A 14,924-nucleotide genomic window follows, 5' to 3' on the forward strand; every position below is an offset into this window, starting at 1 on the left:
GCACGACAGCAAAACGCGCTCGCCGCAGAGGCTCGTGACGTCTGCCTATCGGTAGCGACAAAGTGTGGCGGCAATTCATCGGCGGAAGTCGTCTGTTCCAGAGACACTGCTGATAGCTCGTTTCAAGCGTCGCACGGCATGTAAGGAAAGCCATGATCAGTAATAACTACAGTAAAACCCCGTTAATTCGGACTTCACGGGACCAGAGAGAATGTCCGAATTAACCGAGGGTTCGAATTATCGCGAGTACGATCAAAACACTAGAAAAATGTTTCCGCCACCACCAGACTTTTATTTTTTAAAGAAGTCGGTGATCGCGGTTTGCTTCGCGGAGGCAACATGCAAGGAAATCAGAATTTTGCTAAGTTCCTGAAGGTGGCTGTCCGCGCACACTGTGCCGCAAAGCGGCGGTCTAGCTGACGCAGCCAGGCTTGAAATATTTCGGCCGTCATCCAAGCCTTTCTATTAAAGCGGTAGTCGACAGGCAGCTGCTTAATGTTCTTAAAACATCTTGGCTTCGCAGCCTTTCCGATCACCAGCAGCGGCAGCTACTCTGTGCCGGTCATGTTCGTAGCCAGAAGAACCGTCACCCGCTCTCTACTCCGTTTCCCGCCGACGCACGGGTCCCCCTTAAACACGATCGTCTTCTCAGGCAGAGCCTTAAAGAACAGCGCTGTCTCGTCAGTGTTGATAATGTTGCACGGCTCGTACGTAGAAAGGCATGCGGAAAGTCCGGAACGCCAGGCCTGCACAACGCTTCACCGCGCACGTTGCGGAACACCAGGGGTGCTATCGCGGAACGATGCCTTATGCCATATTCTATGCTATTCTTATCATCCACCACTCGTGGCTGGCTGATCGCGTTGATAACGCGGACGGACCGTCGCCATGTTGCCTGTTGCTGATGACAGTAGCGATGCACTGCCTTTCATTGTGTATGTGCCTCCGAGATGCAAAGCTCGTTTCAAATCTCGGAGGCCATGATCCGATCTCGAAGTTGTTAGATGCGCCGTCGATTTCGGCTGCGAATCCGAATTATATCCGAACCGCGGCCGTGGCGGTATCCGCTGCTGCTTCCCCGTCTCGACCCGACCTCGGTCGGGAGTTCGAATTAACCGAAGCGCGGTCGAATCTGTCCGAATTAATGAGAGTTCTCAGCCATAGAACAATGCACATTTTGGACGGGACCAGACGCCGCATCCGAATTAACCGAAATTCCGAATTAACGGGGGTCGAATTAACGAGATTTTACTTACACGCGTGCCGCTAAAATGTCTGTCACTTCTGTTTCTGGACATCGCGGAATGTAATCTGGGATCTCTAGCAATAGATATATGGAACAATATCAAATTTTTCGTGCTTCGCGTCTATGGAAGAGCACGCGAACGGTGGGAACGCGTTGACACTTTTCCTCAGATATATACTACTATATCCATGGATCTTCATCCAGAAGAGCTTCCTTCCACCAGCACATCCGAGTTTGTAATCACTCTGCGGTGAATACCCCCTAAAAGGCCCCGCCCTTTCGAGCTCGTGAGTGCTAGGGTTCCAATTCGTATTTTTTGGTTGCTTGTTTAAAAATATCATCTCATTAATAAAAGCATGCTTCCTGGTCGGAGCAGCCGCAATTGCGTTTTAATATGCGCTGCTGTCAGTAGCGGGCCCATCGCTGACTGCCCACAGGGAAGCGGCAACAACATGTTACACGTCTGCCCCTCGCTTTCCAGGGTCAATAACTGACAGTTAAAGAAAAAGTCAGAGTTTCGCTTAAGGGCGAAGCAATGAATGCGATACCAACAAATTGTATTGTTAAATGAAGTAAGGCTAGCAGCTAACTCTTTTGGATCCGATCTCGCGTAACTCAACAAAACGCTGTTTTAAGGGAATATGACCGCTCCAGGAACCGAAGCGTTTGCGTGCTGTGAGTTCTCTAAACGTGAAGTAAGCGTTGAGAGCACAGCAAGTTTACGAGCCGTCTCCGGATGCCTCGAGATTGCGCATGCGCAAGTGACTGCGCCCTTCGAACGATGTGGTCCCTCCCCCCCCCCCCCCTCCCCTGGCATGCCTTGATGCTCCTGACGAAAGACGGGCGGGGCGTTTCCTCTCTGTATGATGAGCAATCGACGGCAAGCCCGCACGCGGGAAGATGTTATCTCATGCGCTCTCTGTGCGACGGAGACGACCGGCTCGTTTAATCTCCGCTTCAGCCGCGTTCGTCGCCAGCGCTCGCGAGCTTTTACCCGCGGCTAGAATGCGCGGGGTGATGTTATCAATTTGGACTTTATACGGAAAATTACGGCGACGGTGACGGCAAAAACCCGTCGAGAGTGTCCATGTAATTGCTATCACAATAAAAATTTTTAAAAAAGTTGAGGAGCCATTTCACTCTGTGAAGTGGATGATAAGCGAAGCTGTTTCGCGCACGGTACAGAGGTGACATGGTGGAGGACAGTTTGGTACGTAAGGCCAGGTTTTTAAAGGCAATACTGTTAACGTTCAATACGCAATATTATTGGGAAAGCCTTAGATGCTTCATCAAACACGAAAATTGACCGTCCGCGGTGTCAGTCATTGATGCAAAAAATAATCATCATGTGATGGCCTCATCATCACGTCACAGATTGTCAAAACTTGTGATGTCATCATGGCGTCATATATCGTAATGTCACGTGATCACATGACATCGTCACTTTGCACTGCTTCCGTGATCAGTGCACCGATCATAGAGGTAGTGCAAAACTAGGTGAGGTGTAGAAAGCTTGCAGAGAGGGAGGCGGAAGATCAACACATCGATCGAGAAGAAAAAGAACCTGGCTTTCGTCTTGGAGTCGTGTTAGGGGAATGCATTAGGGACAGTGTGGCTCTTTGGCATTGAGGAACTGTTGTACGTCACGGCGTTTGTCTACCACGTCTGCTGATAACCACATGGATGTATTTAGAGCGTTATTTCATAAAGTGCAATTTTATTGTTCTGGTATTCTGTTTATTTACTACTGTCGAAAATAATCACCAAAGAGGTTAATTCAGAACACTCAACTGCATGAGCCCTTATTTTTTCATTAGCGAGTGAAGTATGCAGTTCTCCTGAGATGATTTTTTCCATGAGATTTGCAATGAATCCAAAATATTTCCAGCTCTTCATAAGAGCCCCATGATAATTATTCAGGTGCTTGAATGTTAATGCAATTAGCTTCTCTAGTGCTCTCGAGGATGTAAAATTTGCTGCTCCAGAGTGCTCCCAGGTGCAAAATTATCTGCTCCAAAGGGCTCCAAGATGAAAATTTTTGCTGCTCCAAAGTGCTCCAAAATGGAAATCTTGCTGCTCCAAAAATTGCTCCAAATCAGAAGTCCTCGGTAGCATCACTGTATTTGCATTGTACAGTTAATGTGGAGCAATATGAGCCATTAATGGCTCAGAACAGTGATAGTTTAGTGGGATAAAATGTTTGTCCAAAACGAACTACACTTTACACATTATCATGGCACAAAACGAAAACTGTACAACTTACTATAAAACTAATTACATATTTGAAATCAGTATAAAAGCCTGTATATACAGCAAACATTTCATTGGCCTAGGCTACAGAATAACGCAACTTTTCTTCCGAATTGTGTCTCCCCTTAATGAGGTTTTACTGTATACCCTTTTGTCATGCATGCGCAAACAGTAATAAAGTAACACGTGTATATCAGAGGTGGTTGCACTTAAATCAAACTCGGGGCCCAGCAAAGCAATTGACGGCTCACTGATGATTCGGCTTGCTTTGCTCACGTGCGTGACAAATCGATATATATGGGGAGTTTGTTTTTTCTAAAAGAGCCAAGTCCGCTTTAACTGAAACAGAGAGAAGCGCAGTTTTTTTGCTACTGGCAATATAGTCGGGCCTGCTTTAACAATTTTTTGCCAGTGTGCTAAGTCACCAAGATACCTCAAAGCTATATTGCGGCTAAAATTTATACAGCAAACTATCATCGGTATTCAGAAGTAAAATTTGGATTTGGTTCTTATAGATTGGAACAATTCATTTGGTCTTGAATTAGCTCGTAAAAGAAGTCTAAATTGCAGCGAATGAACGATATAGCAATATTTTGCAACAAAATGAACACTATCATTGTGCTTCCATCGGTGCCGTCCTTTGTTGCATGGGAGTAATGGCGATGACCAGACCTGTAGAACGAGTGCTCCTTCCAGGCAGAAGGCACACTACTCTGAATATCTGCAGCGTTTTCTTGTACTTGGCATCGATTGAAGGCCTTCAAAAAATGTTTCAGCTCTTGTTCTTCTTAGCTCGTTTTAAGCCTTGCCATTTCGGATCACTTCTCCTTCAAGGAATAGATCGGTGCCCAATATCCTTATTTCATTTATCGTCTATTTCAAACATGCCGTCTTGGAGCGGAAGGAGGACATGGTATATTGCAGCGCAGAACTCAAAAAGAAAATCTAAAAGGCCGAAAGAAGTAGGAAACTCTGCCTCTTACGCCTCACATTAGAGTTTTGCCTTGCAACATCACGTCCTTCAGCGAGTACCAACTCGCCGAAGAAAAACTCATTGTGGAATGAGAGCGAGATAGAAAAGCAACTAGGACACAAATGAAACAGATTGTATGCTGACATGTTGGTTGTTTTGGTCACGATTGTTGATGCAGCGTTGGTTTAATGGATCTGACTCAGTTTGATTCAAACAGATGCAGAATTGATAGTGCTCTTTTCTTTAAACAGCTGTGTACTTAATTCATGCAGCTGACTCCACGCACTTGACTCCCCAAGAAAATGGCTGTCTTGCTCTGAAAGCCTTGGGTGCCTGCATTTGGTGAGTTCACTGTGCCCATTGTGTCAACCATTATATCGACAGAAGTTGTTGTACCTATGAATGAAAGTTAACGGCTGTACTTGTCAGGACGTGCCAACTCTTGCATTTTTTCATTGCACATTTTATTCATGGGAACTGCTTTTGCTCTTAAAGCTGTTTTCACTTCAAAATAGTGAGCTGTCAAGCTAGTTGGTCCGACATCTTCCAAAGGGGAGCACAGAAGTGGATCGGAAAATAGTTGACAGGAGAGGAAAGATGCTCACTTGCAACTGATTTAATTATGAAAAGCTTCCCACCATGAATGTTCATGCGTAAGCACAATCACAGTAACATTATCTCCACTATAAAAAGAGCACATAAATATTGTCTCATCACAGGGAAGCGCAATAACAAAACTAAATGTAAGGAAACTTGGAGGGGCACACTTTTTCGTTCAGCTAATTCATTAAACGACTAGACAGTAACTTAATTCTTTCAGCATCAAATGTATTGACTGCATACTGATACACATATCTGCGTCATTGTTAATCTGGCTTGTCAAGAATTTCCCTTTCAAGTCTACCTTTTGCTCGGCTTGTGACCTGTGCTTCCTCGAATGCAGTGACATCCCCTTCAGTGTGTTGACCTTCGACGATGTCGAGCGCTGTCTTAGCATGACGTTAAGGCATCGACCCATTTGGCCAAGCTTTCCCTCAACAGGTTAAAATCCTAGAGACTTTGGTGGCGCAGGAGACAAAGGCTTCCTGTGTCTCTTTTCTTGTATGTCTTACTTGTATACATGAATGGGAAAGGTTTAGGGTGCTGTGAAAACGAGGTCAACGCCGTGCTTTAACCCAATCCTTTTAACCTTGTGCGGAATGGTGCGAATTTGTGGCGTCGCAGAAGACTTGGTAGTTTTCTACCGGGGCTCATGGCAAATCTTAGCGCATAGAAAACTGGACACACGGAATAGGCGCTGACTGAAAACGGAAGTTTATTGAAAAGGAAACCCGCTTCTTATAGTTGGCAAGAACATCACAACAAATCAAGTAAGACATGCCATCATGCGCACATCCATGCACGAAGCAAAATCAAACAAAAAATTTTAACTTGAACGCGCCTGCTCACACTCATGAGTACTCACTCACGTTCATACTCACGATTACTCACACTCATGCCTGTCAAATGAGTGTGAGCGAGTGTACTCATGAGTGAGTATGCCGAGCTATGGATACATCACTGATACAAATGAGGCTTTTTGCAGATGACCGCATCCTTTTTAAAACAATTACTACCTTGAATGACCAGAAATTAGGGGTGTGTGAATATTCGAAACTGCGAATATTTTTTTAGTAGTGTTTGCTATTTGATTCGATTCGCACTGGAATTTCACTATTCGAACAATTCGAACTTCCCAAAGACAAATACAGTCATTGTCCTATTGAAAGTGACCCCTTCAGATTTTTTAATATGCTTCACCTCATTACACTCTCGTATTGCGGCAAAGCTGCCTTTTAAGCTCCGTTACGGTCGAACATAGCCAAGACACAGTCAACGTCCGATTAGAAGTGTCCCTAGATTTTCGATATGCTTCACCTCATCACAGCCCTGCATTGCGGCAAAGCTGCCTTTCAAGCTCCGCTACGGTCACAAGTGTATTAACTTAAAAAAAAACGCTGGTTCCAACATGGAGGTGAAAGATGTGACAGAGACCTAAAATTTGGGCAGGGAGTCCGAAAAATCGGATGCCAAAGCTTTTTAGCATCCAAAATTTCAGTGTTCTTATATATCGATGTCTACGAGGCAGATTTGGAACTCCAGACTTGAAGGGAGCACACCCTTGTCCGCCACATCAGTTGGGCTTCCACAGAAGTTGAAAGAGGAGGAGAGGCTGAGGAAATGGCGTCTTTGCCTATCACGTGTGAAGTGTTGTCGGCAACACTTTACGCGTGATTTGTATTTATGCACATGATTTGGTTGCACCAAATCATGCACATAAATACAATTCGGCCTCTACATTGCCTCCTTCTTGATAAGACAACTACGAAACACCACACCGCCGGCACTTCATCAACCTAGTGAAAAGAAACATTTTCATGTTGCTATCTCATAAGAATATGCTAAGGAATCCTCTCCAATTTTTTTTCTGCAATTTCGCTTTGCAGTATTAGAAAAATATTAGAAAAATAGATTCGATTCGCACTCACACTTCAATATTCAAATTCGCTTCGCACCCAAAATTTTGCTATTCGCACAGCTCTACCAGCAATGCCTGCAATCGAACTTATGTGCAATTTCTAAGTGGTGTGAAGATTGGTCTATGAAATCAAACAATGATAGATCAGTTTTCATGCATATTCCAATTAAGAAACACCGTTTTAATCATACGTATTCTCTCAGCAATTGTCCTTTGACTGAGGTTGATGAATATAAATATTTAGGTGTCACAATTACAAACTGCCTAACACGGTCAAGTCACATGAATAAAACATGTTTATCTCCTTTTAAAAAGCCGTTTCTTGAGGCACAAACTAAAAACAGCAGAAGTTAAACTGTTGGCCTACAATGTTTTTTTTAAGTGTTGTTTAGTACCCACATTTAAAGAAAGATATTGAGAAACTTGAGAGGGTGCAACGGAAACTGTTTTGTTTTGGCTTTAATGCTTATCAGAGAAATGACTCGCGAACAACACTCATGGCCATTGACAACATCTCTACATTACAATACCGAAGAGCAGTTGCCAGGTTGAAATTTTTACACTCGTTTTATTCTCTTGAAATTTAACATTAGTCCAGAAACGTGCTTAAGACACTGAATTTCAAGACAAACTAGACATATACATGTGTACACATGCTTACTCTTGAACCTTACTTCGCACATACTAATCTTTCCATGCACTCTCTTTCCTCAGGCTATCAATAAATCGAACACGTTACCTCTTGAAGCATTTTGTGATTATAATAATCCTGACTTTGATAACTATGTGTCTTTCTGTTCATAACCATACAAAACAAGCTATTCTGACTGTCTCACATTGCATATATTTCTCTAGTTACGATATGCATTATCTTTCTGCCATATTACTATATTTACTTGTTATACTGTCTTCTATTGCCTCACCGTGTTTTTATTGCTTTCATTCCATTTTTTTATGGAATTTATTTTGTCAATCAGTATTTGCTATGCCACCTGCTTGGTCTTTCCACTGCAGTATGCTTTAAGGGGGGACACTGCGCCTGAAAACTTTTTTTACAATTCTTTACCAATTTAAATCAAACTCGCTGAGTTTATGTATATTTGTGTGCTGATTTCAAATATGCAATTTGTTTCCTAGTACAATGTGTAGTTTTTGAATTCCATGTGCCATTTTGGGAGCCCCAGTTTGCCTAAACTGAGAGAGTTACAAAGTAATTAGGCACATTAGATTGACCTGGAATGAGTACAGAGTGCAAGAAAACAAGAATGGATGTTCTAAGCCCATTTGAACAAAAGTTGTGGCATGTTGAATATTTGTGGCTGAAATCCCAGCTTGGAGTAGACTAATTTGGAATGTTCATCGAGCCATAACTTTTGTTCAAATGGGTTTAGAACATCCATTCTTGTTTTCTTGCACTCTGTACTCATTGCAGGTCATTCTGATGTGCTTAATTACTTTGTAACTCTCTCAGTTTAGGCAAACTGGGGCTCCCAAAAGGCATATGAAATGTTTGGTATTTTAAAAACTACATGTTATACTAGAAAAATAATTGCATATTTGAAATCTGCACAGAAATATGCATAAACTCCGCAAGTTTCATCTCAATCGACAAAGAATTAAAAAAAAAAATTTCAGGACCCATGTCCCCCCTTAAATAAAGTGAAATAAAATGAACTGTCCTACTCATAGTCTGGCAACTCCAGAACCGCTGATGTGCAGGGCCACTCTTACTTGCACTGCTGACTGTGCCAATGACCAGTCTGTCGTCCTTCTCGTTCGGTCATGCTTCGTGGCCCACGATGGCCTCACAACTCTTGGGGGGGTCCACACTGCTGCCCGATGCATCGTCCGTCACCTGTGTGTGCAGGCCATCGTACCGCTGACGTAGGTAGCTTTTAGGCCCGTTAGGCCTAACGTCTCCTTCGTCTCCTTCACCCAGCATGGCGTTCCACTACTGACGTGGCAGTCTGAGGGTTGCCTTCGGTGGCTTGCTTCAGAAGGGGGCTTGCATCAGGAATCATCGTAGTTGCTGTGCACGGTAGCTGCATCGCTGAGGAGCCTTGCTCGATTATCACCTAGTTCACCGTCCTCACCTTAGGATGCCCGCGTCACGGGCTGCAGACCCTGTCGCTTCCATCGCCAGTGTGTCTGCTGGCGAGATGACCTAGATAATGCCAAGCTCATTGGTCCTCATCTTTCTTGGTGGCTCAGTTCACGTGCCTCGAGCATCTAGCAGTTCTCAAACAAACGCTCGTGCCACTTCAAACGCTTTGCAGGCTTTGTCGTCCAGCTCTTTTTCTCACCTCATGACTGTTACTCATGACATACGCCCCCGTTTTGGAGAGTTTTTTTTTCTACCAAAAACTGCTTTTTATCTGTCACGAAGTCGGGCTTGTGTATGCTTGCATCGAGTTCCTCTATGCGCACATTGTTCACAGATCACCACCACAACTCACAAGACGTTCGTCACTACGAAGTTTCGGGAACGCTTCGTAAGACACTGCGCTCACAGTTTACATTGTTTAAAAAAAAAACATTGTCTAAAACACTGTTGCTAAGTCAACACCAAATTATGAGTTTGCTTTATGCACAACACCTTTTATTTAATCCCAGTCTCTTTCTTTTCTAGTGGTGGTGATCACCCCTGCAAGAGGATCAATCGATGATCAGCAATCAGTCGATTCGGTCGTGCGGCAAGCTTGTTGTGATGCAGTAGTGCACTGCTAAAGAGCCATGTATTGCACACACTAGGCATTCACAAACACGTTGACCGCAAAAGTGCGCTCTGTTCGAATTTGTCAATTTGTTGCACACGTTGCTGCCAGAGCTTACGTCCCTTGAGAACACGTAAAATCTGAGTTCGTTTCAGACTGTTGTTGTGGCTTCTGTGCACACAGCACGGTAACTCTGCTGTCATGATTGATCCGAACAAGGCTACTAAAGCTCATTAACGCAGCTCGCCAATGCACCGGCTACGCATAGCTGAACATACAAAGTACTACAAGTACCGGCATGCACACTGCCAGAGGTGGCATAGTGGAACTCGCCATGAGATCGGTCTATTGTTCTCGCTGCCATTTTACCCTGTGCGACAATCTCGTCTAGGCACATGGCAAGGATATCAGTTCACAAACAGCACACTGCATCTTGATGATGAAAACAAACCACTTCATGCCACTTTGCTTCATTGTAAATGCCAAATTTGAAGTGATCTAAATGTGGCAAGTGATTGAAATGTGCATTATGTGAACATAATGTGTGAGCATGGCCCATGCCAATGCCATCACCCAAGGGGTCACGACAAGGCTTGTGCAAATAGTAAATTTTAGGTCCGAAGCGAATTCGAAGCGAATAATGATTTGGTCGAAGCGAATTTCAAAGCAAATTCAAATAGTTTATATCACATATTATCAAGAAAAATCAGCATATTTGTCATGACCTAACTAACCAGCGCAATATTTTTAAAGTTGAAAGAATGTATATGCATATGTCATTCTTTTTGGTTCAAAGGGAAGTGGAAGCAACTTTGAGGAATATCAGGATTTGACTTTCGGTAGAATGCAAGTGATAACCTGTAAAATATGTTACGTTTTAAAATTTACTGTACTTAGAGCATATAAGCCGGTATAACAAGCTTTTAAACTTAAAAATTATGAATCGATGTGACGCTAATACAGTAAAACCTCATTATTTCAAACTCTCTTATTTCGAAATCTCGCATAATAAGAAGGATTTCCTTGGCCCCGTATTTTGCAATGTAAACTTGAGTGGATAATTTGAAGCGGCGATCAGTACCAGTCCAATTAATTAAAAAACTTTGGGTGCCATTTGCCAATTGCCCAATCCCGATTTAGCCGCAAATCCGCAGAAACGATGGCCCTAAGGAGCCACAGGGCAATGCAGTGTAGCGATACTAATGAGTGACAAGTGAAGCATCCCAGCCTCGCTGCTGCCAGCTTAAGAAAAAAACTAAACAAAAGGCGGTCTCGTGGTCAGCTGAAATGTGCACCTGCGGAAAGGAAGACGAGCTTCACTCCAACACAGCGGTGACACGTGGGCAGCATGATGCATGCTTCTCTCAACGTCAGCGCGTCATGATTTACCCATTCTTTCTGGGAAAATAGGGAAATTAATAAAGGGCGGTCTGACGGAATGCACGATTTATGCAAACCGCCGAATGGCGGTTGTTCCGGCAATTTGAGCACTTGCACTGCTGGCGGAGTACTTGCCTGCAACGTCTACTTCGAAAACTGAAGTGGGGCTTCGCGGCAATGCGGATTTCTCCTGGAAAGGTGTATTCACGGTATTGGCCGCGAGATCGATCTGTAGGTGGCAGCACCGTCGCCGCGTTAGTGTGGAGAGGCCGTCGGCGGCGCGTATACAAATGCACACAGCGGCGCTTCGCTGTGAGCGGTTTGAGCCGATTGTCGACGAATAAAATGCGTTGATTGCAGCTTACTGGTAATATATACGCTCTTCATTGTTGAATTGACGCATAAAGGTTATCCAACGTTACCATTACTAGTAAGAGAAGCGCAATCTGCTGATGAAAGGGATGCTCACCGAGGATGACAGTCTGCGCTTACACACTATATGACGTTTTTGGTTGTTTTCTCTGTACGTGTTTAGCTTGTGTTCTGTGTACTACGCACTGCTGTAGCACGACTGAACTACTTAAGTGTTTAATTCTTGTTCATTTGTATACCAACCCATATTCCTGTGCAATGAGTTCAGTAGCATTGTTCGCGCGGATACGCATACGCATTTTTTCTCTTGTTTAGTTCTCCATGAAATGTAGGACAGTTGATGAGTTTAGTCAGGAAAGCTTCGTGATGGACAGCGCTTTAGCGTCACAAGAGACGTTCAACGCGTAAGCACTTGTTCTTGCTCCAGTAACAGAATAAAAACAGGTAAGAGTTAAGCACAGAGCTTTCATCGATTGATTACATGCACGACAGTGATGCAACAAAGGTCCAGTTATTTTATGGAATAATTGCCTTTTCTTTTTTTTTTTCAAACTAACGTCCGCTGCCTTCCACCTTTTTATAACAACTCCACACAAACGCTCAAGATAATGTAAAAAAAAAGATGAGGTTTTGCGTGAAATTATACGACAGAAATGTAAGGCACGCCGTCGGGATTGATTCTGAACATTTGGGCTTTTCAAAGCATATCTAAATCTAAGCACACGGGTGGTTCCGCATAAATTTCGTCCCAAGTTAAAATTGTGCGCGGCAACTCCGTTTTATCACTGCCGTGTAATTCCTTTGTTTTTTTAGGGGACAGTTTGAGTACCGAAGTGTCAGACTTCACTTGATAGAAATATTTCGCTGTAGCGGGATCACGACCGTACAATAAAAGGACATCTTAACCACAACTAAAGCTTACTGCATAACCGACGAACTACAGTGCCACAGTTATACCCCTAACAACGACGCGAAAGTGCATGGCCAAGATCCTCGTTTTTGTTTACCAACAAGTCACTAAAACGGGGCCTTCACACACTGTTTAATGCTCCTCATGTTTGGGACTATGCCAAGCGCACTTTAGGATTTGCTTGAACCAGAAAGCGGCACCAACACTGAAATGATTCTGGCGAACGAAGGGTACGACACCAATACACAGCCCTCTCGAAAGTCGCACTCACTGATCTTCTTATAACGCGCACGCAGCCGAGCATGCCCATTTGCTTCTGTACACCATCTTAGGTACACGTACGAGCAGTTAAACTCGCGCTAACATAACAGAACAAACCGCTCTTTGAGAACGTGCATGACGTACGCGCACATGCAAACACGACGTGGCTAGCAGACGACGCAGGGAGCAATCCACACTAGGCGCGCTTCAGCCAGTGGCCGCCAGGCGGCGACTCCGCGCGATCTCGCGGCTAATAGCACACCTCCACTGCAGTGAAACCACCTTTACAGTGGATTACAGGAGGTTTATATATGTCTATTCGTTCATTTCGAATACTTCGAAATTTCCTAGAATTTAAATTCGTTTCGAAGCGAATTCGAATATTGTAATATTCGTTCGAATATTCGAAGTGCTCGAATATTCACACAAGCCTAGTCACAACCACTTGCATAGTGGCGAGAGGCACTTTTTGGAAACCGAATTGTTTTGCAATATGGTTTCCGACAGTATTTGCAGTTTGCTCTGGGGTTCTCTTTTACTGGACACAAGTTCTCGCCTGGCTGGTTGAACACCTGTTTTGTTTTTGCGTTGTGGCCAATGAAACAGCCACATGGGATCAGAGCTTGCGGTTTTTTTCTTCAGCCACCCTGTGGGCTCGCTTCTGTGAAGCAGTAAATCTGGAATTAGCGCCTTTCTACTGCAGGTACCTGTCCGAGTCTCTGATCGAAGAAGACGTTCTGACAATGCGCAGCTTCGAGAAGTATGTACCACCTCAGACCAGTCAAACTAGGCAGGACCTGAACAGCCTGGTGAGTTGTGTATTTTCGTTTATTTATGTGATACTTTGATGGCATTAATGCAGAGGAAAGGAAGCCCTGCCCCTTCCATTTTCTGTATGCATAGGCAATCTCACGTAGCCACACCGATATTTGGGCAAGTTGTTATGGGTTCATGATTAAACTCGGCGCAACGGACACGAGATACAAACGAAAAATACATGAGGACAGGCGCCGGACTCTCAATTGATCTTTATTCACGTCGACACACACTTATGTACATGCACGTGGTCACACAAAACACTCGAGGCGCCTTTCCTCGTGTATTCTTCGTTTGTACCTCGTGTCCGTTGCGGCGAGTTTAATCATGAACTCATGTAGCCAGTCTGCATTAGGCGTAACCAAATGATTCCAACAGACAATTAGTCTTGGGATAGCATAGGGGCCATTAATTGTTGTGTTCAATTGTAGTGTAGTAATAAGGACGTAAATTGAAATGAATTAAATTGGACGAAAAATCACTCTTTCCGTTGGTGAGATATGAACCCACAACCTTCGAATTGCGCGTCCAATGCTCTACTGATTGAGCTACGACGAAAGGCGCTTCCCAGTCCACTTTGTTAGGTATTTTGGCACGTGGAATCCCTGGGAGTGTTAGCCAGCACTGCTCATAGCCAAGGCGGCAAGCGTGGAACACTCTTTTTGTCAAAGGTGACACGTGGCCCGTGATCTTTGCACGAAGTGGGAGCTGACCAATAAACCCTCGCATGCTAACCTAAGGCAATAAGTCTGCGGGGCTGAGTTCTCGCTATGAATAAATGAAAGGGGAATTTTTTCAAGGGAATTGCTTCTTTGCTAGACACTGTGGTGTCACCTGTGGTCTGCCAGCTGTCTGGTGGGGCCGCCTGTGTCGGGGAATGGGGTGGGCGTGTCAAAATAACCCCTTTATTTAGCCTTCATAGACTACGACAAGGCATTCGACTCTGTAGAGATATCTGCAGTGTTAAAAGCACTAAGTGGACAAGGAGTACCTAAATCCTATGTCAATACCTTAGCCGACATCTACAAAGACTCCACAGCTACCCTACTTCTCCACAAGAAAAGCGATAAAATTGCGATCAAAAAAGGAGTCAGACAAGGAGGTACGATATCCCCAATGCTGTTCATTGCGTGCTTGGAGGCAGTGTTAAAACAGCTAGACTGGGAAGAAACAGGAATCAAAGTTAACAGAGAATGGCTCAACAACCTACGATTTGCAGATGACATAGGGCTCTTCAGTAACGATAGCAATGAGTTGCAAAAAGTTATTCAGGAATTAAACCGAGAAAGTATTTATGTAGGCCTAAAAATGAATATGATGAAGGAAAAGGTAATGCTTAAGGGCCTGGCGAAACAGCAAGCGTCCAAGATCGAAAACCATACATTAGAGTGTATACACAAATATGTTTACCTAGGACATTCTTGCAAACATTCGGTCTCCGAAATGCCCAGTTTCCTGAACTTGCTTATGCTCAATGAGTGCAT

General features: G+C 44.0%; 1 protein-coding gene across 1 annotated transcript in view; it reads left to right on the top strand.

The window, feature by feature from the left end:
- Positions 1 to 14,924, top strand: part of LOC119384060 (DNA mismatch repair protein Msh6) — a 260,639-nt gene that overhangs the window by 124,383 nt on the left and 121,332 nt on the right. Inside the window, exons 16-17 of the mRNA XM_037652348.2 lie at positions 4,742 to 4,811; positions 13,328 to 13,433. Of these exons, the coding sequence (XP_037508276.1) occupies positions 4,742 to 4,811; positions 13,328 to 13,433 (176 nt within the window). The remainder of the gene's footprint in view (positions 1 to 4,741; positions 4,812 to 13,327; positions 13,434 to 14,924) is intronic.

This window comes from Rhipicephalus sanguineus, chromosome 2, assembly GCF_013339695.2.
Source record: "Rhipicephalus sanguineus isolate Rsan-2018 chromosome 2, BIME_Rsan_1.4, whole genome shotgun sequence".
Lineage (NCBI taxonomy): Eukaryota > Metazoa > Arthropoda > Arachnida > Ixodida > Ixodidae > Rhipicephalus > Rhipicephalus sanguineus.